Source organism: Peromyscus californicus, unplaced genomic scaffold (assembly GCF_007827085.1).
Source record: "Peromyscus californicus insignis strain IS unplaced genomic scaffold, ASM782708v3 Scaffold_7__1_contigs__length_154581171, whole genome shotgun sequence".
Classification (NCBI taxonomy): Eukaryota; Metazoa; Chordata; class Mammalia; order Rodentia; family Cricetidae; genus Peromyscus; species Peromyscus californicus.
This window is the reverse complement of record NW_026294595.1, coordinates 135645227-135669286: the sequence shown is the minus strand read 5'-3', so window position 1 is coordinate 135669286 and position 24060 is coordinate 135645227. Positions and strand designations below refer to the sequence as shown.

Below are 24060 nucleotides of genomic sequence, written 5' to 3'. Positions count from 1 at the left end.
TCTTAGAAACTGTTTCTCCAGTGTTATAGTGGTCCTACACTGGAGTCCTCAGCCTCCACTTGTCAATGGATGCTATGACTGGAGTCTAGAACTGTTCTCAGTGTCATGATTGTAACTCATTCTTGCCTGCTAAGACTATAATTCTCACTCTATAAGGTTTTAATTCTTAAAATGGGATGAGGAACTACTTTGAAATAATGTGCTTTGATAGGTATACTTTTTCAGTGCCTGAGATCCATGGGCACAGTGTTGGAAGACCTGTAATTGTATGGTGCCGAGACATATCATGTATCTTCTCATCTCCAGATGTAGCACTAGATTTCAAACACATACTTCTCAAAAAGACTTGGGAGCTGAGATGGGGTTGGGGGAGAAGTCTTAGAAATCTTGTCCGTCCATTGCTTGATACTGTGGTTTGTTTCTGTTTAGAAAGCCATGTAATAGAAACTACAGTAAGTAAAGATTCCCAGAAATCTTAGTTCGTGAAGCCATGTAGAATACAAGAGAGCCAGCTTTAGAACTTGGTATAGTTTGTATGTTGGTAGTTCCTTATGTATTATAAGTGCATAGTGTATGAGTTCTTACCGTAGATACATGTTTTATTATAAAATTGTTGGATTTTGTTGCCCAAAATAGGTATTTTGACATTAAAAAACAAAAATCTTATGTCTCCCTTTTCCCCTCCCTGTCACACAAGTTAGGTTTTTTTCTTAACTGGAAGCTAAAAAAGAGAGGATTATAGAAGTAAGGTTGTTTTGCTCAGCCTCCAAAGCTGTTAAACAGAGAATGTTAGGACTTTATATTATTCAGAATTATTGGTCACAAGCAATGCAGATCCAATTTAAATTAGCTTAAGTTAAAAACTAATAGTTGGGGATGTGCCAGTTAACAGAATCAGAAGTTTAATTGAGAGTTCCAAGGCTTTTTGTTTCTAGTTGCTCTCTACATGTTCCTGGTTAGAGTTATGACTACCACAACTTTATGTTATAGAGGAAAAGACATTAACTTTCCTACCTACTCCTCTCCAAAATTATTTTTAAGATTTATTTTACTGTGTGTGTGTATGTGTGTGTGTGTGTGTGTGTGTGTGTGTGTGTGTGTGTGTGTGTGGTGTGTGTGGGTGGTGTGTTTAGGTGCCCACAGTCCCAAATTATTTCTTTTTCAAGGAAGAACTCCCAAGTTGTCATAGCTGTCATCTATGGACCAATCAGTTATAAAAAGAATAGAATATCATAGCACAGCCTTAGCTATATTTTTTTCTTCCTATCTGGGGACCAGTATTGAGTATACAATCCCCTAATCTCCTTCACACAAAAAAGAAGAAATATAGTATCCATTTCATCAATGCAATAGGTATCTATTTTAAGTTGTTTGGAGGCCTGACAAGATGGCTTAGCAGGTAAAGGCACTTGCTACACACTTGATAACATGATTTAGATTCGTGGCTCATATGGTGGTGGAAGGAGAGAACCAACTCTCACAAGTTGTTCTCTGACCTGTATACTCAAACCAAGCAACACACACACACACACACACACACACACACACACACACACACACACACACAAATTACTAAATTTTTAAAAGTTATTTTGGGCCTGGGAAGAGGTCCTAGTGGATACTTGGCCGTGCAGGAATGAAGACTTGAATTCAGATGCCTAACATGCATGTGAAACACTGGGCGTAGCTTCTTGTGCTTGTTATCCCACTGTTAGGGGAGGGGACAGAGACAGGTGGATTCTGGGAGCTTACTGAACAGCCAGCCTAGCAGAAAACAAAACAAAAACATGGTGGGCATCATGATCAGTAACAGTGTCTTAAGGGAATAAGGCAGAGAATAATAGAGGAAGACACAGCTGAGTCCTGCTCTGGCCTCTGGATACATGCACATACACAAAGTGTACCATACACAGGAGCCATTTAAAATTTATAAACATATTTATATAAAATAGCTTACTCCAATAAATGCCTATTACATGTCTTTTTTTTTTTTTTTTTTACCCCTGAACTGTTTGAGGATAAATTACATGCACTATGCCTTTTTGTTACTAAAAACTCCAGGGTGTAGTTGCTAAGGGTAAGGTTGTGTTCTTACATATCTTTCCTCTAGTTACTCTTTCATTCCTTTGTAACAAATAAGCAGTCTTATGAAGATTGTGCAGAAGTCTCATTCCTTCTTATATTGTACCCCCTGGCCTTAATCACCCCTTGGTGATTTTAGACTGGACCTCTCTTTCCTGTGGTGGTTACAACATGATTTTCCTAGTCTACTTCCTCTTCATTCACCGTAGAGCTGTAGTGAACCGCGGCTCTCCTATCCCTTATTTAGTCATTATATTTGGCTGTTGTCAGTACAGAGTCCCACTGTTTTCAATTACGCATTTCTTCACTGTCCCCGGTTACTTTGGTGGTCATGTGGTCTTGGTTTAGGGCAGCAAGGTTTCCTTAGGATGTCTCCAGTGATTTCTTGACATTCCACCTTCAACCTTAGCATCTTCATCTTTTATTTTCTGATGGTGAGATGCTTCAGGCTCTCCTTCTGTCTGTTCTGTTTTATCCTGGGGGTCTGCCATTTCTTTGGGGGAGACAGTAAGATCAAAGTGCTAGGTGAAAAAAACTGCCATGGAAGAATCCCTTGATGATGTCAGAATTCTCATGATTGGGCCACTTCCTGAAAGCCTGACTTCTGACTACCTCTTATCAGGGACCAAGCAATCAGCATACCAGCCTTGGGGTATGATCAGGTACTATACCCGTTAATTCATGAGTTTGAGGTGGGTTTGTTGTTGTTGTTTGTTTGTTTGTTTATATGGTGGTGTTACATGTTGCATTACTTGAATTCATTCATTTGAGCTTGTTTTTAAATCTTTGGGTTTTTATTTCTTAGCAGTGCAATTTTAATATATCTCAGAATGTCAAATCTATATAAAAAAGAAAAGTGCCACTTTTTCCAGTAACCCTCTCTCCTTCCATTATCCCTCTCCCATCCAGTATAGATAATTACTGATTATGGTTTGTACTTCTTATGATACTAGATATATACATGTGTTTTCATTTTACCCTTAACACCAAAGGATGCAATTTTACACTTTGTATTTTCTATTTAATGTATAGAAATCATTCTATTATCAGTTTATAGAATACTTGTTTTTATAGCTACATAGCATTCCAGTTTGTGTATCCTGATTTAGTCAATCTCTTTTATGTAGACATTTAGATGATTGTCAGTTTTAAGTGATACTCATTTTGTTTTGCATTTATCAAATCTTGCAGTGAATAACCTCATGCATGTTTCTATATTGTTGCAGGTATCATTAAGTAAATTTCTATAAGTAGACTACTGAATCAGAGTACATGCATATGTATATAGTTTTATTTCTATGTATTCTTTGATTATTTTAATGCATATATACAGTGTATCTTTAGATCATATTCATCTTCCATTTTTCTCCTCCAACTCTTTTCAATCCCCATCCTACACTCCCCTCTCAAGTTCATATCCTTTTATTTTTAGCCAGAACCTAATTAGTGTTAGCCATATGCACATGGGTGTGGGGCCATCCTCTGGAGCATGAGCACCTTACTATGGGCTACACTTTGAAGAAAAGAGACTCTTCCTCTCCCAGCCGCCATCAGCTGCTAGTAGCTCTTGAGTAGAGATGAGCCCCTCCCCATCTACGCTGGAATGTTTTCTGGCTTGGTCTTGGGTAGGTCTTATAAAGGTGTTCTATTTTCATTGCTGTTAGTTTGACAAATACTTAGAGAAGGAAAGTGTCATCATTTGTGGAAGTCAAGGTAGGAACTCAAGGTAATAACTTGAAGGTTGGCTTGCTTGCTATTCCTCACAGCCTTGCCTCTGACCAAGGAGCTCACCTACAGCAGGAGCCATGGGTAACACAGCTTGCAAGCTGGTTTACAAGATGGCTTATACTCTACACAGTTTTAGGACTATCTGCCTAGGAATAGAACTACCTACATTGGCCTGAGCCCTCCTATATCACTTCATAGTTAAGACAGTCTGGCACAGACAAGCCTACAAGCTGATCTGATCTAGGCACTTACTCAGTTGAGGTCCTCCTCTCAGGTGACTCTAGGCTTTATCAAGTTGACAGTTAAGCTAACCAGAAGAGCAGACAACCACAGCTTTTGTGAGTTGATGAGTGCCACAGCCCTGTGGTCTCCAGAAGACACTATTTTACAGTATTATTCCTCTTGACCTGCCTCTTATGCAATGTTCCTTAAGCCTTAGTAAGGGAGAGGCTATGATGTAGATGTTTCATTTAGAGCCAAGCCAAGCACACCATGGTCACTTGCTCTCTACCCTTTGACCAAGGTGAATCTCTACATTAATTGCCATTTGCTGCAAAAAGAAGCTTCTCTTTTTGAGGGGTAAGAGCTACACTCATGTATAAATAGAAGGATAGGTATTTAGAAAACAGTTTGATACTATATCCACTTAGCAAATAATAATAGCAGTTTCTCCCTTGAGGCTTATGACCTCACCAACCATTGGTTCTTGGCCATTTTCAAAAACAGGCATGAATTCCCTCCTGGCAAGCAGGCCTTAAATTGAGTTAGAAAGTCATTGGTTATCCCCATACCATTTATGCCACTGTTGCACCAGTGGGTGTGTCTTGCCAGGCTGGTCATTATTATATAGCTCACAGAGTTCACAGCTGGGTAAGACTGCTAATAACTTTTCTCTCCCAGCATCCTGCATAGTACCTTCCAAAACTGTGAAAGCTAGCTAGCAGGGAAAAAGCTTTCAGGGTGGTACCAGCTTGATTTTTCCATATCTTGTGACCAAAGTAGGTGATGTCTTCAGCAATAGAGTCTTACCATCAAGTTCTTCTGATGGGCAACCAAGAACAGTGGTAGTAGTCTGTATTGTTTGAAGAGTGGGGGGTCTCTGAGATTCCTCTTGACCAACAACAAGAAGGACCCTATCCCACAGCTAGCACTGAACTTTTTGTTTGATAATCTATTGCTTTTGGGAAGAATATTATCCTCCTGTTAGGGTACCCTATCAATAAACTCATTTAAAAAAATGTGTGTGTGCACGCGCACGCACGCTCACATGCGTGCACATGTTCATGTGCATATGTGTGTGTACAAAGAGAAAGACTGTAAGTTTTCATATGCCTTTTAAAAACATCTTTAATATTAACTGTTCATCTCATCCTTCTCCCCAATTTAGCCTCCCTATTATTTTCCATTCATACCATTTGTGTTCTACTATCCCCCTCCCCACAGTTGCCCACCTCATGACTCTTTTTTAGCTTCCTGACTTCTACGTGAACCCCAGTTTAAACAAACAAAACAAAATTTAAAGCTAGGCTCCACATATGAAATGGAATATGTGGTATTTGTTTTTCTGGGCTTAGATGACTTCACTCAGTGTGAACCCCTCCTCTCATTTCATTATCCATTCTTCAGTAGATGGACATCTAGGCTGCTTCCATTACTTAGCTCTTGTGAATAGAGCAGCAGTGAACATGGAAGAATTAAGTATCTTGGTGGTAGAATATAGAATTCTTTGGGGACATGCCCAGAAATGGTATAGCTGAATATTACCGATTTTTTTTCTAGCTTTGTAAAGTATGGAGTGTTTCACTAATCTGTGCATCATCCTTGCATGGGAACTGTGCTAATCTTTATCATTCTAATTTTCTATACATGCTACAGAAGTAAACACTGTGTGATTCTATTAGCTATAATCAGTCACTGTTTTTAAGGAACCTGACCATTGAGTAAACAAGTATTCATGGACCAAATCTAAAATGTTTCTGCTGATAAACTTCCAAGCCTTGGGTTTTTAAAACTTACTACAAAGGGGGGAAATGCATTTTGTCTAGAATCATCCTGGAAGATGAGTTGAGGGGATATTTTCTTGATATCCTATTTAAAAAAAAAATCACATTTTCAGGCTTACAAGGGCTTTCTTCCTCATATTTGTCTTTATCAGAAGAGCTCCAAGAAGAATTTTTACAATTTAAAATTGATTATTTTTTTTGCTGTGGGATGGTCTGTATGTCAAGTGTGTTGCTGATTTGTCAATAAATACATCACTGATTGGCCAGTGGCCAGGCAGGAAGTATAGGCGGGACAAGGAGGAGAATAAAGCTGGGAAGTGGAAGTCTGAGTCAGAGAGTGACTGCCAGCCGCCACGATGACAAACAGCATGTGAAGATGCCGGTAAGCCACGAGCCATGTGGCGGCGAGGTATAGATTAATGGAAATGGATTAATTTAAGCTATAAGAACAGTTAGCAAGAAGCCTGGTATGGCCATACAGTTTGTAAGCAATACAAGTCTCTGTGTTTACTTGGTTGGGTCTGAGTGGCTGTGGGACTGGCAGGTGAGAGAGATTTGTCCTGACTGTGGGCCAGGCAGGAAAACTCAAGCTACAAAAGGTAACCTGGAAAGTCATGTTGAATATTCTCTCAATGGAGTATCTTATTAATCCCCAAGTAAACACACAGAGTCAGGAGACATTTTGCTGTTTGCTGAGATATTCTTCCAGCTTCACCTCCTCCAGCCTCTAGCTAAAAAAATCTAGAGGTGCCCAGGCTTAACTTTGGAAGTGTTATGCCCTCATTCTCCTATTTTCATCACTCAATGGACTTCCAAAAATGTATTCATTTCTCATGGTAAGATACTCTATTTTGAAGAGGTTCTATTCTTTAATTATGATTTGAGCCTGTTAGCTTTTAGTATAATTTTGCACAGTAAAAAGATTCCAGTACATATGTATATACACAATTGCTTTATAAATACACGTTTAAAATGAAGAGTAAACATCTGGACAAAATTTAAATTACTGAAGTTGCATTTAATAAATGAAATTAACTTCAGGTGTTGGGAGCAAAGATTTTACATAATATTGAACAGGTCTCTGAGTATGTGCTTGTAATGGTGACTTTCGGAATATCAGCTTTCTTTAAATTTGTGTCAAACAATTAAGCATAAAATCTTTAAGATAGCAGTAAAATCACTAATAATTATAGGTTTGATTTATTTTTATGTATTTATTAAAATGTTTTTGTTGATTCTTTTAGTCATTAAGATTCAAGTAACATTGAAGTAGAGTTGAAATTTTTTATATTTTTCTGAAGGAATAAAATTGAGTCAGTAAATATTATATCATTTGAAAAAGCAGTAACCTTGGCTCATGTGACCTGAGTGTCAGTCCTTGTCCTACAGCTGACTGTAGGACCTTTTCTGTTTATAGGTCAGTCTGGAATATGAGGATTGTGTGCTGTGGCTCTCTTCATTGAGTTGAACAGTGTATGAGTATTTTCACCAGCGAAGATAATTATTGTGCGACTTTTTAATAAGAAGCCTTGTAACTGAAATAAGAGTTCTATGAAAATTTAGAATCTTAAAAATTTAGAAGTAGAACCTTTTGTTTGTGTTTTGTTTTGTTTTACTATTTGAAGGTACAAATCCCTTATTAAAGTCTATTATCCTCTAAAAGGATTGAGTTTCATTCACATCCTTGGTTTGGATTGGAATAGTTTTTGTTGTAAACTTTTCCAGTAGATAAACCAGTCTTCAGCATTGAGACTTCAAAAATGGACTGACTTCACACTGGCCTGGTTACAGGGTCTGTGTGGAGTGAAGGGTATTCAAGACTGTATTGGCCAGCATTCTGGGCCTACCCTTCGTTAACAGGCACCTTAGTTCTGTCCTGTCTCCAAACTCTACCCACTTATCTCTCCCAGTGTCAACTAGTTCTCCTAATGGAAAACACCAGTAATGTTAACTCTTTCCTTGACCTCCACATCCTGTTATTTGCTGAGACTTACTGCTGCTACTACTTCTGGGTCTTTCAAATCATTCTTAGCCTCAAGCCCTCATTGGCTGTATCTAGCATAGGTTTCTGTCCTCTTGCCTGCACTTGCCATTATGGCCCTTTTCCTACAGGGTCAAGTCTAAACTCTCTGACCTAGTGCTCTTTAAATTTTTCCTTTCAATTCTTTTAATGTAGTGTTTCTGTGCATTTGCACTGTCATCCAGTCGCACAGCTGTTTGTTACCCAAGAATGCCATGGTGACTCTCCAAAAATGTACAGATTCTTCCTGGCTTCAAATTCTGTCTTCACTGCTTTCTAGCCTTAAAACTCTGGAAATTTCACTTAGCCTCAGTATACTTCATATTCTGCACAATAAAATGAGAATAAACTTTTATCTGCCTGATAGTTTATGGGGTATAAAGGAGATAATCCATATAGAGGACTTAGAGTTGTGCCTTCAATACTGTTATATGTGTATAGCTACAGTCATTGTTAATTACTCTTACTGTTTTTCTTTTGAATATCTTTCAGAATTTTGTATATGTCTTTGTTCAAGGAAACTTACCCAAATCTCCCCAATTACAAATAATCTTTTTGAAAACATTTATGTATAAGAGTGTTTCACCTGTACTGTCTGTGCACCACATTCATGCAGTGCCTTTGGAGGCCAGCAGAGGGTGTCAGATCCCCTGCAACTGGAGTTACAGAAGATTGTGAAACCTTCATGTGGGAACCAAGCCTGGGTTCTCTGGAAGAGCCCCTAAGTGCTCTTAACTGCTGAGCCATCTCTTCAGCCTCCACAAATAATCCATTCATTAATGAAGACTTGCTTAAATATTAATTGAACACTTTCTGTTTTATATAAGGCATAAGACTACTCAGAGGAATACAGAACCTAATCACATCCTCTAGGAAGGATAAGAGAGATCAGAGATGTATAAAATGTCTATTTAGCAAATGTTTATTGAGCCATCTGCAAAGGATCTGGGCATCATAGGAGGTACATGAGTTCTAAGCATGGTGTCATAATTAATGACTGACTTTGGTGAGATAACAGAGTTTCAGTACTTAAAGCATTGCCAACGTGTTTGTCAAATATAAGAAAAAATTTACCATACAGGCAGGTCAGGGTCTTGCTGGGTCCTTGCAGGATATCCTGCCTGTCTCTTAGGAATCCTCCATATAACACCCTGGGCTATGTGTCTTAGGGTTCCTATTGCTGTGAAGAGACACTATGACCATGGCAGCTCTTAAAAAGGAAAACATTTAATTGGAGTGACTTAGAGTTCAGAGATTTAGTCCACTGTCATCATGGTGGGACATGCAGCATGTAGGCAGAAATGGTGCTGTAGAAGGAGCTAAGAGTTCTACATTTTGATCAGCAGGCAACAGGAAGTAAACTCTGACACTGGATGTAGCTTGAGCATAGGAAACCTCAAAGCCCACCCACACAGTGACACACTTCCTCCAACAAGGCTATACCTACTCCAACAAAGCCACACCTCCTAGTAGTGCCACTCCTTATGGGGAGCATTTTCTTTCAAACAACCACACTGTGGGTATAGGGGAACGCTACAGCACTCAAAAAGGCAAGGGCAGTGTTCATTCTGGGCCTTTTACAGAAAACATGCTCTAAAGAAGAGGATGACAGGAGCCAGGTGGTGGTGATGCATGCCTTTAATCCCAGCACTTGTGAGGCAGAGGCAGGTGGATCTCTGTGAGTTCGAGGCCAGCCTTGTCTGCAGAGTGAGTTCCAGGATAGCCAAGGCTACAAAGAGAAACTCTATCTTGGAAAAAAAAAAAAAAAAAAGGAAGAAAATGACAGATTAAGGAGGTTGCTCTTCCCATGTACCTTAAAGAGATATTGTAATTTGATGACTCTTAATGTCTATAAAGCAATCAAACTTACTAGTTAATGATATTGGCTTAAATTCAAAGTGAAGTTTTAGACAAATTCTTATTCTGTCCTATAACATTAATCATAGCTATGGCCGTCATAGGAGTGAGTGTAATTGGAAGTTTCTTTCCCGCCTGGCAGTTCCCAAATAACCATTCAGAGGCTTAATATTAATTATAAATGATTGGCCAATGGCTCAGGCTGTTACTAGTTAGCTCTTAAATTTAAAGTAACCTACGTCTAATAATCTTAAGTATTGCCATGTGGCTGTGGCATTACTAGTCTCCTGGCATGTTGTTCCTTGAGTGGCTGGATGGCATCTTCCAGACTCTGCCCTTCTTCTCCTGTATCTCTGCTTACATTTGCTCCTGGCTCTGTCCTGCCTTGCCTATAGGCCAAAGCAGCTTTATTTAGTAACCAGTGGGAACAACACATAGTCACAGTATAGGAAAAGACAGCTCACATCAGGTGAATAAAGTGAATTCTGCTTCAACCCAGGCAGGTGTTTCTTCCCATATTTCTGTATATTTCTGGCACAATAAGTACAGATTCTCCACTAAAGTCCACGTTGGTCATAGAATTCCACAGTATGGTTTCATAGCTTTAATCATGAGTTTTCAAAATTGCTCAACAGTTTTAATTCTGAATGTCTTGTAGCAAGGAGCAAGGACCAACCCCAGTGGAGAGAAAGAAGAAAGGAAAAAGGAAAAATGAAACGACTGTGGAGAGTTTGGAGCTGGATCAGAGTCTGCTGAACCCATCCCTGCGGAGTCCTGAGGAGCCTGCCGAATCTGCAGATAGCCAGGTACAGCTGTGACTGGGGACCTGCTGGACCAGTCTTGACATTGACTCCATGCTCTTCTGTGTCTGTCCTCAGCGCACTGCCCTTATCCACAAACCCAAGCAGCACTTGCACTGTCTTGATGGGTGAGCACATAGACCACACACAGGCTATTTCCTAAGTCTGATATTTACATTAATAAGTTTTCTGAAGTTTAATGTGTTTGCTGTCTCATAAAGTAGTGTATCAATCTTCAGAGGCAATTAATGTGGAAAATTAAGTTATGAGACAGGCTAGGTAAGGTTCAAAGACTTGTTTTGGCATGTAGTGCTCAGAGTGTTAGCCTCGTTCCCGGTGCTGGCAAAGCCAGAGGTGTAGTATATGCCAGAATAATAGGGGAAGTTCCCAAACATGGAAATAAGGAGCTGCCCATCTAACTCAGTTCTTAATGCAGAGTGCCCTTGGCACTGGTGGGGATGTTCTTTTCTAAGTTGAGGTACCTTCTCTAAAGTTCCATTTTCTTTGATATCCACAACAGTGTATCTGAACTGATACATCATTCAGACTGAGACCATGCTGGTGGGCCCCCTTGAGTTTCTCAATGACGTTCACTCTAGGCAGGCATTGGCTAGTAACATCCTGGTCTTCGTAAGTAAGAGTGTCTACTGTCAGAACAAAAGTCACCTCATGGCCAGCTAGAACTGGTGGCTGTTAGGCAACCATGCTGACAAAACAGCAACCATATTGAGTTGATAACATTTGGTGAGTTAAAGGTTTGCAGGATTATGATTTCTAAATAGAAAAGGGTAAGGTTTTTTTGTTTGTTTGTTTTTTAAAAGAATCCCTCAAATGACATTAGACGTCATAGACGTGATATAGTGAAGAAGTGATAGCAATATGGAGAGATGCTTACAAAATGTCTTGTAGAAGAAAAAGGAACTGAGGTTTTACTTGTTTTGCTTGGCTTGTGGTATTTAAGGTTTAAGTATATGGGGGCGTGCTGCCTGTGACTAGTTCCCTAAAGTGTTCCTGCTGCTTGGAACCAGTGATAGGTGGAGATGGGCATCAATGCACTGCCCAGCAATTCTAAGTGCTTGGTTAGAGATGCCTCACGTAAGACTTATTATTTTGTCACACTTAAGATATCTCCCTGTTTTAAGTGTGTGAGATTCTCAGTCTTAGTCCCAAAAAAATTTGTATTAATGTTTCATACTACATTTTTAGGAGTTGGTGGCTAAGTGAATTTGAAAAAAAGTAAATAAAAACTAGAAAATCTGAGTGGACCTCAAAGACAGAATTAAGATGTCACCTCCCATTCCTGTTGCTTGGGACTAGAAGCCCCAGAAATGAAGAAAAACATCACTACTGTTGATGCCTAAAATGCATCTCCCTGGACGCTGAGGCTGCACTCTTAGTGGATCAGGCAGTTAAGAGATTATACCATCACCTTCTCCCTCACTTAGCTAGATCCCAGGCTGTATGAATTTAGTTCTTAAAACAGTACAAGATTCCTTTTGGAAGTTGAAAATACCGTGCTTGGCCTGTCACTAAATGTAGATGATGATATTTGTGTGAAAGATTTTACTTTTGACTCACAGCTGCTCTGATAAGTGTGTTTATTTTGCAGAAACGGCGCTCAGGGCGGCAAGTGAAGCGCAGAAAATACAATGAAGACCTTGATTTCAAAGTGGTAGATGATGATGGGGAAACGATTGCGGTTCTGGGAGCTGGCCGGACATCTGCACTCTCAGCTTCTACGCTGGCCTGGCAGGCAGAGGTACAGCCTGTGCATGATCTTAGCGCATTTGGAATCAAATTCAGACTCCTCTTTCTCACTGGTGCCCACATGTTCACACTCTCCCTGTTTCACCAGATAGCCATTCGAGAGAAATGATTTTTCCCTCTTGTTGCTCTCCAGCCGAAAAGCTAGCCACCTCATCTACCCATCTACGGCCTTGGCCTGTGCTGTCCTGCTTTCATGCTCTCTCCCAACACTTTGCACAAGTGGACCACCCTCAGTTAAGTTTCACGTAAAATGCGATCTCTGTAGAAAGGTCTTTCCTGCCTCTTTTATCAAAAGTAGATCCCTGTTTCTCATCCCAGCGATTGTTTCTTGCTTATTTCCTTCATGACATAACCACACTTTAAAATTTTATTGCAATGTGTGTCCTCTAAGATTTTTTTTTAATCATTAGAATGTAAGATTCTTGCTGGATATGGTAAATCACATCTATAATCTGGCATTCTGTAGACTGAAGAATGAGTATCATCATCAGTTTGAGGCCGGCCTGGACTACATAGTGAGTTCTGGGCCAGTCTGGACTGTAGAGTGAGACCTTGTCTCCAAAACAATCCCAAAAAGACTCAGCAGGTAAGAGTCTGGCAACCTAAGTTCAATCCCCAGAACACACATGGTGGAAGAACAAACTTTCACAAGCTGCCTTCTGACCTCCACACAGGTGTCATCTAACATACATTGTAATTCCTTAACAAGTAAGAGTCTTGGGCTGGAAGATAGCTCAATAGTTAAGATCACTGGTTACTCTCCTAGAGGACCTGGGTTTGAGTCCCAGCACCCAGATGATAGCTCACAACCATCTGTAACTCCACTTCCACAGGATCTGACACCTTCTTCTAGCCTCCTAGGGTAACAGGCATGGACGTAGTGCACAGACATGCATGCAGACAAATGCTTACACACATAAAATAATAATAGAAAATTTTAGAGCAAAGTCTTATACATAGTAAATTCTTGTCTAGATAATAGAATCAAATGAACTCGTAATTATAGTTGGAACTGTGGTTTGACAGATGCATATTGTGAGCCTGCTACAAGGCCAGAGTCTGGGATGTAGGTTTAAGTATCCAGATGATTCTTCATGCCACAGAGCTATGTCTAGTAGAAGGACATACGGCTTTACTAACATTGCAATTAGTGCAGCCTATAAGTATGTACTAGGCATAGTGACCACACAGAAGTTGGACTAGATTAGAGTTCATTCACAAGTTGAAGGCCTGCGAGGCGTTTCCTAACAGTCAGCCATAGGTTATGATATGACCATGGAGATAAGCATGGCTGACTGCTGGGTGTGATTTGTGGAGTGATAAGACATAGGGCTGAAAGGTAGAAGGAGCCACACTGTGCAGAGCCTTGCAGGTCATCTAGCATGTGTGGCCTTTGTACTGTGGATTGAATTAGAGATGGAAGGCATCAGTGGATTAAAGCAGAGAGCAAATGACCTTATTTGCATTTCAGTTGCATTCTTTTCCTTTTGGGAGCATTTGTGGAGGAGAGTGATGGCACTGGGACTTGATGCAGACATATAAGTAAAAGGGGGTTAATTGAGGAGGTCTGTGCCGAGTATCTGGTTTACAGATGAAAAGAAAGGGAAGTGCAGAATCATGCTGTGGGTGTAGGAGAGGAGTCATTGCCAGTAACACAATCTGGGACACAGACTGTCTGTTGTTCTGGAGACTCTGGTGCTGACTGGCAGAATCTACTGAGCACGCAGAGTAGCAGCAAGGTAGGTACCCATCCTTCCCAGATGCTCGTATGATTACAGAGGCTAGTGATGCCTGGCCTTCAGCCACCTTTTCTTCAGTCTTTATGGGTAAAGTATTGTCCAAATTTAACCATTAAGAAATGAGGCACAGAATGGTCCAGGTCACAGTTAAGTAGAGACTGACAACTCAGTTGATTTCATTCCTTTGCTAAGGTTATCCAACCAGTGAACATGATGATCATTAGGAATAATATGTTGATGTATTTGTCATTGCAGTACTTTTCAAATAAACAGTTAAAAACTGTTCTTGCAAGATTGCTTGGAGGCATAGGAATGTGTTGCTTTATTTGGGCTTTCCTTGGACATTTTATGGTTTAATTGATAGTTAAACCACAAGGGATTTATTTCCTACTAGAAGTAATTTATCCTAAACCATTTATTATACTTCAGGTATAGTTATGACTTCTCAGCTACCTGAAGGTAGCAGTTACTAATCTGACAGATGATCTCAAATTTTACCGTCTTTTCCCTTGAAGTATATTAGTAAAAAGAGTTTTATATGGAGAAACAGAGATAGAATTTAACCTTGCATTAATTATGTCCCCAAACTTCACCAGATTTAAACAAGAAAGAACCTGATGTGTATTTTCTTATGCATTTTGCTGTTCAGAGTGGCAATCCTGTGATTATGTAATCTAAAGTGTTAAGGCCAAGGCTAGCATGCCCCAGGTCTTGAGAGGGCAGCTTATTAAGAGGTTATCAAAATCAGAGCCCTAGCTGCTGTGGAACCAAACCAGCTTCTTCTACATTGTTTTTACATGTGAATTCTTGGTGAGAGTTGAACTAATTTCTCAAGCTAACAAAAGCATCAATGCATGGATTCTGGGTATTTCTCAAGGCACAACAAATCATTGTGGGATTTTAAGAAAGGTGGGACTTTTCTTCTGTCCTTCCAGTAAGACCCTTTGAGTGCTGGGCTTGGTGGTACTCCCCTTTACTCCTAGCACTTGAAAAGCCAGCCTGGTCTTTAGAATAGCTGGGGCTACATTTTTAAAAAGGAAAAAAAAAAAATCTCATTCTGTGACATCTGTCTAGCTGCTTGATTGATCTTACTGTGCGCAGATTTTTACAAGACTGTCTCAGTTTTGGCCTCCCAACTATTTGTGTAGTTTATGTGATTTTTATACTTTGGAGCAAACAGGCTTTAATTTGAATAAGGCATCAGCCCATGTCACTCTCTGTGCTCTCCTCTGACCTTTGCCATTTGTGGTGGGCTGGAGACTCCTTCTCTGGCCTTTCCGCATGCATGGCAGACTGGGGTCTCCTTCTCTGGCCTTTCTTGTGCATGACAGACTGGGGTCTCCTTCACTGGCCTTTCTCGTGCATAGCAAACTGGATTTGCTTTCCCTTTTGAGGATGTCCCTGTTCTCCATCAACTAGAGACTTGCTCTGCTCTCTGCTGCAAAAACACTTTAGTATAAGTAGCCCTGTCACTGTCCTTTGAATATCTGCCAACTTTTTTCCTCCCTAAACCATGAGCTACTTCAGAGACAGGTTTGTATCTTTAAATGAAGCCCCAGGAGCTTTCTTTAGACGAAACTTCTCACAGCACTTTCTGTCTTCTATTTTGTAAGTTACTATTGTGTTTATTTATAGTGTTGAGTCAGCTGGAACCCTTGAACCACTCACAGCTTGTGATGGGTTTTCATTGCCTTTGCTATACTGTTTTTAGTATCACCCTTGTTTGGCCTGTTAATTGGATTAAAAATTTTTGCAAAACAGAGTCAGCTTTTAATTTTTCATAATTTTCACTTAGGTACAGCTTTGTGTTAGTAGTTAATATGTCCTTGAACTTCATTTTATGTATATATGTATGTTATGAATGAATATATTTAAACTCATTAGGTAAACAGCTATATTTTCTTTTTGTTTTTGTTTGACTCCGACATTAAAAGACAAAGATTATATTGGTTTGCCAGGCTCGTGTTTTCTTCTTTTCCTGATACTCACATTATTTTTCCTAGTGGTGCTTATGCTTCTTACTATAACACAGTCACTTGGGCCTTCAGACGGCCTCCTTCTGTCAGGTCCCTTGCTGCTGTTTGGTGGTGTTGTATCTGTCTGTGTATCTGATTCCATACCATGGCCTCGGTTTGATCTCTTTACTGTTGGGCTGCTTTCCACTCTTAGCCAGTATGCTGGCTAGTTTTATGCCAACTTGACACAAGCTAGAGTCATCAGAAAAGAGGGAGCCTCAATTTAGAATGCCTCGGTAGATCAGGCTGTAGGCAAGCCTGTAGGACATTTTCTTAACTAGTGATAGATAGGGGAGAGCCCAACCCACTGTGGATGGGGCTACCTCTGGGCTGGTGGTCCTGGGGTCTATAAGAAAGCAGGCTGAGCAAGCCAGTAAGCAGCACCCTTCCATGGTCTCTACATCAGCGCCTGCCTCCAGGATCCTACCCAGTTTGAGTTCCTGCCCTGACTTCCTCACCTATTCTAGAATCCAAACTGTTCTCACTTTGTAAACTCTTACTGGTCTTATAGTTACTGCCATAGTAAGCATTTGCTCTGAGACATTCTAAGACAAGTGTGTTCATCATGTCTTCCTTTGATGAGATTGCTGGAGAGCTGGGACCAAGCTCAGAACCACTTTTCCTTCTCTGTGACATTCGGTGAAGACTCGATGATTTGAAACGAGTTTTACTTCTTGCTAGACTGATCTTTATTGGTAACTAAAGAGAATTACATGGTATGATTAGCTGTGGTGGGAGTAAATGAGATTTTAAATATGGGAGATTTTCTTTGAGAATAAAATTTTTAAATGATATGAGTCTCTAATACACAAGGGTATGAGTTAAAAGGATGGTTTGAGAAAACAAAGTATTTAAGAGCAGATGGTTTTTTATGGGCATGTTTGGCAGGCAGATTTAGTTTATATCTGTGTATCTGTGTAAACTGAATGTTTATACACACATGATCTTGCTTATACACAAACTTAAGTTTAGGGAAAAAAAGATCCTAATATTCTGTTTCCTTCTTTCTTTGATAAGTATTTTAGAAATGCACATTTTTAAATCCCTTTTCCTTTTATTAAAATGTGCAAGAAAAGAAAAATGAAAAACCCTGTTCTTTATTATCTGATAGTGTCTCTGTTTTTCTGCTGGCACAGCGGCTGCACCTGAATCTACTGCTGTTTCAGCCAGTAATTGTGGCTCCACAGTTACTGTCCCGCTTCTCAGGAAGCAGACCTGCGAGACATAAAAGTCCCACCGGATCTGCCTCCTGCTGCTGCTGCCAATTGTAGTCTTTAACTAAATCTCTATCGTTCTATTTACCAATAAAGCTCAGGATTCAGAGGCTGGGGTGAAAACCTGCTAGCTCAGAGAGGTTGAGGAGGAACTAGCTGACCTTCCCTCTTTGCCAGTGTCTCAGAAAGAGTGAGTCCTTCCTTTCTGCAAAAACAAAAAAAGACTGCCTCACTCAAAATCCCTCCCTACTAACAACTGTTCATCTCTCTGTCCGTCTTCCAGATTCCCTCTGACTTTCTCTGATTACTTTCTGTCAGCTGGCTCCACATTCTGACTCAAGGTTGATTTTATTTAATTAACACAAACACATACTCGGGGTTCACAGTGTGACAGACTATCCTGCAACACGTCTCTGCATAACACAGGCCTCCCCGAGGGTCCTGGAATTATAGGTGTGTACTTCCATACTTGGCTTGGTTCTTAGTGTTTTCATAATCACTAAACGATTCTTTTTTAAAATTTTTTAATATTTTACAATTCGAGTCCTTTTATATAACTTTTTTTTAAAGTTTGTCATTTAGGGGTGCTCATGGATAGCAAAATTCTGAAGAAATTTAGATAAAGGAGAAGTTTGTAGTTATTTTATTCTGGTGGGCCAGAAACTTGAGAGAAGCATAGCCAGAGGACTTCTGTTTTGTTACCTGATGTTGGTTTTGTCTTAAATGTTTGTTATGATTGTGTTTTTTAAAAGACAACATAAATTCCTCTGGTGCTGATCCCCTAAATGGTAAGAAATTATGTTGAAATTGAATTTCTAACTCCTTTGAACTTGAAAGTTTTGTATAATGAATGTTTTAAGCCTCTTAAGCCTCATAAGGGTAAAGTGCTGTGCTTTCCTCCTCCATGTATTAATATGTCCTTAGTTTTGATCTTAGTAAAATACTCTGCTAAGAATCTTGTCAAGCTGGGCAGTGGTGGCACACGCCTTTAATCCCAGCACTCAGGAGGCAGAACCAGGCGGATCTCTGTGAGTTCGAGGCCAGCCTGGTCTACAGAGTGAGATTCAGGACAGGCACTGAAACTACACGTGGAGAAACCCTGTCTTGAAAAACCAAAATAATAAATAATAATAATAATAATAATAATAATAATAATCTTGTCGTTAGAAAACCTGTTACCTCTTCTTTTTGTTAGGTTAAAAAAAAGATATTTAATGCAGTTGCTAGTAGAAAAAGAAAAAAAATTTTTTCTCAGCATGTATGTACATCAGTGAATGCTTTCTACTAATCTGGGCTAAACAGAACTTGAACAGTTTACGGTTTTAGAGGGTTAGACCATTAATTCTAAGATGGCACATGTGGCACTGGAGCAGTAGCTGAGAGCTTTACATCTCTATCTGCAGTAGACAGACAGAGAGAGGGTGATACAGCCTGGCATGGGTTTTTGAAACCTCAGACAGTAATAAAACACTTCCTCCAACAAGGCCATACCTATTCCAAGACCCCACTTCCTAATCCTTTCAAATAATCCAAACTAGGGACTAAGCATGTGTATATATGAGCCTATGGGGGCCATTCTCAGTCAAACCATTACACATGGGTATGTGGAGAGAAAACAGTTAAAGATTACATCAGGATTTTTGGGTTGAGCACCTGAGAAGGTAGAGTTTCCTTTAACTGAGATGGGAAAGAACTAAAGATTGAGGGATTAGGGCTTGGGGGCTGGAGACTTGTTAATGTATTAGACCAAGAGTGAGTTTTTAGAAATTTTGATTTAAAATACCTTAAGATAACTAAGTAGAGATGCAAGAAATAATCAGAATGTGAGTCTGCAGTCTGGAAAGAAGTTTTGATCTGAATGTGTGAATTTGGCAGGTATCACAATACAGTTAGTATTTAAAATCATGAGACTAGATGAGATCACTTTCAAATTAGTGTAGGACCCCCCCCCCCCCAAAAAAAAGGAGGAGGAAAGTAAAGAAAGAAACCTTAAAATGAAGCTTCCTGGACCTTATTAATGTAAGTTAATATCAGAAGATTTCCCCTGCCAGGTAAGGTGCAATAGGTCGTGGCAGACCAGCATTCACCTGTAAAGTAGAAAAGGATATGTTGTAAAAGCATATTTTTAAAGACATCTAATGTCTGTGGACATAGGAATTCGATGAGCTAATTCTTAGGCAAGCTGACAGTTGCTGACTGTCTTCTCTGAAGGCACTTAGTTCTGAGACCTGAGGGTCAGGATTGGCCCAGAGAGAGACTGTATTCTAGGTTGAAGATAAGTACTCAGAGCCAACAGTGATTTGAGTGTACAGAGCCAGTAAAATTGTGGCCTAAAAAGGAAGTCCCAAAGTAAGGGCTACCCTGCCTTAGTGAAATTTTGGGAAACTTAAGTACTGTGAAACTGTAAAATTTGAGTTTGTCTTCTGGCAAAGTACCCAGCTTCCTTTGCTGCCTCCAGATTCACCAAGATACTTGGTTGAAATCCTCTTGCTATAGACATTTTCAGTTTCATTTTACGAGCCCTGCATTTGTGTATTTAACCTTAGCACTCAGGAGGCTGAAGCAGGAGGATTGCAACTCTGAGGGCAGCCTAGTCTACGTAGCAAGACTCTTGTCTTAAAGATGAGTAGCCTACCTGTGTCTGACTTTCCCTTAAGCTATTTGTTAGATTTTAACCTCCTTAGGGTTATAGAATACAAGGCTCAACTGAAACTCTATGTGGGGCGTGTGTGTCAGGGCTTGAGACCTGCCAGCCTTTCTCAGTATGACTGTGGACGTTTGTGCCCCAGGAACAGTTAAAACTGTTTGAATAGTTTGGGGAGGTTTGGGGGTTTTGTTTTGTTTTGTTTTACTCTCTTGCCTTCTTCCTTTGAAATAAATCTTAACAGTCCCCAGTCCTGACCCAACTCAGCTGGTTAGATGGGGTCGTTTGTCTCCTTTCCTCCTTTGTCTAAGAGGAAACATTGTGGTAGACGCCATTATTTGGAACTATTATATTCTTTATCCTCAGTGTCCAACATAGAATAAAAATAACTAGATGTTCCTAGAAAACAAACTTGGCACAGATGCTGAGGTAACCAAAACAGAACTTGAAAATTACTGTGGATGATACATTATAGGAAAGGTGGGCAAAATGAATTTCCAGTAGAGAAATGGGTCTGTTAATGACAGTCAAGTCAATCATCTAGAATTATGGAAAAAATCTATAAGATTCAGAATACAGTGGACAGATTTAAAAGCAGCTTAGATACAGTAGAAGATAAGATTAGTGAATATGAAGGAATCAATGGGAATTTTCTAAATGCAGCACAGCTTCAACAGAGCAAAGCATGAGAGAGAAGTATTTCTGACTGTATTCCTGGGCAGAGAAGAAACTGGAGCAGTGCATTATTTGAAGATAGAATTAATGACTAAGAGTTCAATAAACTGATGAAAATATTAACCAATAGACTCACAGTCTGGTGAACCTTAAGCAGGAAAAGTATATGAAGAAATATTTTACCTAAAAGATTTTATCTTGCACACTGGAATCAAAAGATGACATTTCAAGAGCTATTAGGGAAAAATTTATAGCTAATATCATATTTAACATTTATGCAATATTTAATATATTCCCTCAGAATTTGGAAGTAAGATGATGATTCTCTATTTAGTCATTTATATTCTCAAATACACCGGAGGACCTGGTCATCATCAGAAGACAGAGAAGAAATAAAATGTTGGGGGCTGTGGTGGTAGCTTAGTTGGCAAGTGCTTGCCTTACAAGCATGAAGGCTCAGTTTGGATCCCCAGCAACCAAATAAAAGGCTCGTGGCTTTTGGTGTGTAACCCTAGGGAAGCGACAGAGACAAGCATATCCTGGAAGCTTACTGACTAGCCAGTCTAGCTAGTCTGTGGACTCTGGGTTCAGCAAGAGACAGTCTCAAAAAAATAAGACCGAGAGCATCAATCTGACCTCCATGTGCTTGCATACATACACATACACATACTAAGACACACATACCCCAAAGAAATAAACAGTTGAGAGATTACAAAGGAATATATAAAACTGACATTAGTTATAGATGAATGACTGTAGAAAATTGAACAGAATCTAGAAACTATTAGAATTAATAAATACACCAGGCAGTGGTGGCACTCACCTTTAATCCCAACACTTGGGAGGCAGAGGCAGGCATATATCTGAGTTCGAGGCCAGCTTGATCTACAGAGATCCAGGTTCAGCCAAGGCTACACAGAGAAATCCTGTCTTGAAAAAAAACAAAACAAAAAAGAATTAATAAATGTGGATTTGATTAAATGCTACATTTAGTAACATCAAGGCATTATCTAAAAATCTGTTTTATATGATTTACTAGTAACATGAAATCAGAAGGGGAGAAGTGAATCCTTCAGGTTTTTCTCTGACCTCCACACATGGGCTCATACACATACACATAATAATTAAATAAATTTTAATTGCTAATAACCTAAACAAGTGTAGAAACACACCATATCCACGTATTCAGTATTTAAGGTGACAGTGATTCAATCCTAGTTAGAATCCAGATATAGGGCATGCACATGGCACACAGATACACATGCAGGCAAAGCACTCATGCAAATAAAAGTAAGTTTTTTTTTTTCAAAAAGTGAACAACCAGCCTCACAGTTATTTAAATAAAAGGAAATCCAAGCACAGCACTTCCTGTGAATGGATGTTTGTATGGAAATACTAAGACTAGAATAGCCTGAAATAATCTTGAAAAGCAAGACCTACGTGGAAGGCTTGTTCTAAAGAAGATTGTGTAACTGGATGAAGTCTCTAATAGTTAAGCATGTAATCTGGCAGTATCTGGTTAAAATGATGATAGACATTCCCAGTGATAAGCTGATACATAACCAAGAGATATCTCGGGTGTACACTAGATGTACATGGGAATGTTCTGACAGTTTGAGTTCCTTGGTCCTTGGCTAGGCCCTTCTACTTACTACTTTGATGACTCTTCCAGAAATATCACCATTTGGCTTCCAAAGGTGTTTTTATCAATGCTGTAGAAACTTTAGAAACTCCATTATTGCAGAAGCTATGCAAATGCAGTATTCTCCCTGCTCAGCCAGCCAGGCCGTTTTCACCTGCTCCTGGTTTTAAGCATGCTCAATGTCCCATGTCATACTTCAGGCCCTTGTACCCAAGGGGCTCTCTGTCATCAGAAGTAACAGTCTTGCATTTGGCAGTGATGAGAAGCCAATGCTCTACCCCGGAATGGAAACCTGAGATTTGGGGTTTTGATACACCAAGTACATGTGCTTTTGAAGAAAACTAAGAAATGGATGGTCTCTGGGAAGATGTGGAAGGAGGGCAGCAAGAGACCAGAGCCCAGTGCTGAGGCTCAAGTGGAAAACGTGTCCCAGGAGAGCCACAGTGGGGACAGCCAGTCTCAGCCCTGCCACACAAACTGGGCTCACTCTGCTGTCAGCCTGCAGCAAAAACTAGTGTGGGAGCCTGCACCCCCTAGAAGCTTCCACCTCTCCAAGAAACCTTCCCTGACCATCCCATCTACAGCCCACACACTAAGTTGTTATTCTGTTCCTTCCCATCCCCACTTTCTTTTTCCTAGTGTAATAAGCATTCCTAGTGTAATAAGCATTAAACCAACATATAATCCTACTTCCCTTTTTTTCATAGATCCCTCTCCTGCATTTCTATTTCCATTTGCTTTCATTTTACATACTTATCTGCTGTAAGGAAAAGACGATGCCCTTGTGTATAAATATGTTATCAAATGTAAAAAAAGGAAAAACAATGAAAACTTAGTAATTAAGTTACCAGAATAAAGATAGTAGTTTTGCTGTGAGGATAGGCAGATAGATCAGTAGAAGAGCTGCATTGCTCAATACAGACATTACCTATATTGCCCAGTATGGACATTGCCAGCCATGTGTGCCTACTGAGCATTGGAAATGTGACTAGACTGGATTGAAGTATGCTGGAAGTATAAAGGACACACTGTATTTGAAAACATGAGGAAAAGAACATTAAAAAAAAAGTTTCCTTAATTTTTGTGTTGATTCAGTCAGCATGTTTAAATTGTAATACTTCAAATATTTGGGAGGTTAAATAAAATACACTACTTGGAGGCTGGAGAGGGGGCTCTGCAGTTAAGGGGACCTGCTCTGTAATCATGAGGACCCATGTTCAGGTCCTCGCACTTGCATAATAAGCCAGGAACCTCTCAGAAACACCTCTAACCTCAGCTCCACAGGAGAAAGGCAGATGATTGGGGCTTGCTGGCATCTAGCACAGCCAAGGCTCAAGGCTGAGGTTCAGGGAAAGACTCCCACAAAGGAAATACTCAGATTCTGGGAGGTTTTGCCTGCCTGCTTGATGGACTCCATAATACACTGCCATACCATCACTCATTTCTTCTAGGAAAAGCTTGATTTAAGATTGTTTTAAAAATAGGTTTTCCATAGTGGTATGGCCTTTGGGATAATTGAATATGAAGTTGATATGCAGCACAATCATCCTTCTGGAATGTTCCAAGTAGGTTGTTGTGGTGAGCATTTTTTTCTGTACTGCTTCAAGTCTTAGATTGAAGTAGGTCTGGAAAGGTCATAGAACACATGGATTCACTGAAAGGAGACTGTACAAAGTCCAGAAAGAAGCCGAACCTAAGGGAGCTCTGATTCAGGGCATCCTTCCCAAGACTGTCAGCTTTCATGCCGATGTTTTTATATAAGGAATACTTTTAAGATCTCATGGAGATTGGGCACCTGGCAATTTTGGTGTGTGACTAGGGTAGGAAGGAAGGAATTGATTTTCAGTTGGGATTGTCAATGAAACAGAACTTTA

General features: G+C 39.9%; 1 protein-coding gene across 4 annotated transcripts in view; it reads left to right on the top strand.

Moving 5' to 3' along the window:
- Positions 1-24060, top strand: part of Chd6 (chromodomain helicase DNA binding protein 6) — a 194458-nt gene that overhangs the window by 68660 nt on the left and 101738 nt on the right. For all 4 annotated transcript variants that reach the window (XM_052725063.1, XM_052725060.1, XM_052725062.1 and 1 more), the window contains exons 4-5: positions 10349-10496; positions 12100-12249. In XM_052725063.1, the coding sequence (XP_052581023.1) occupies positions 10349-10496; positions 12100-12249 (298 nt within the window). The remainder of the gene's footprint in view (positions 1-10348; positions 10497-12099; positions 12250-24060) is intronic.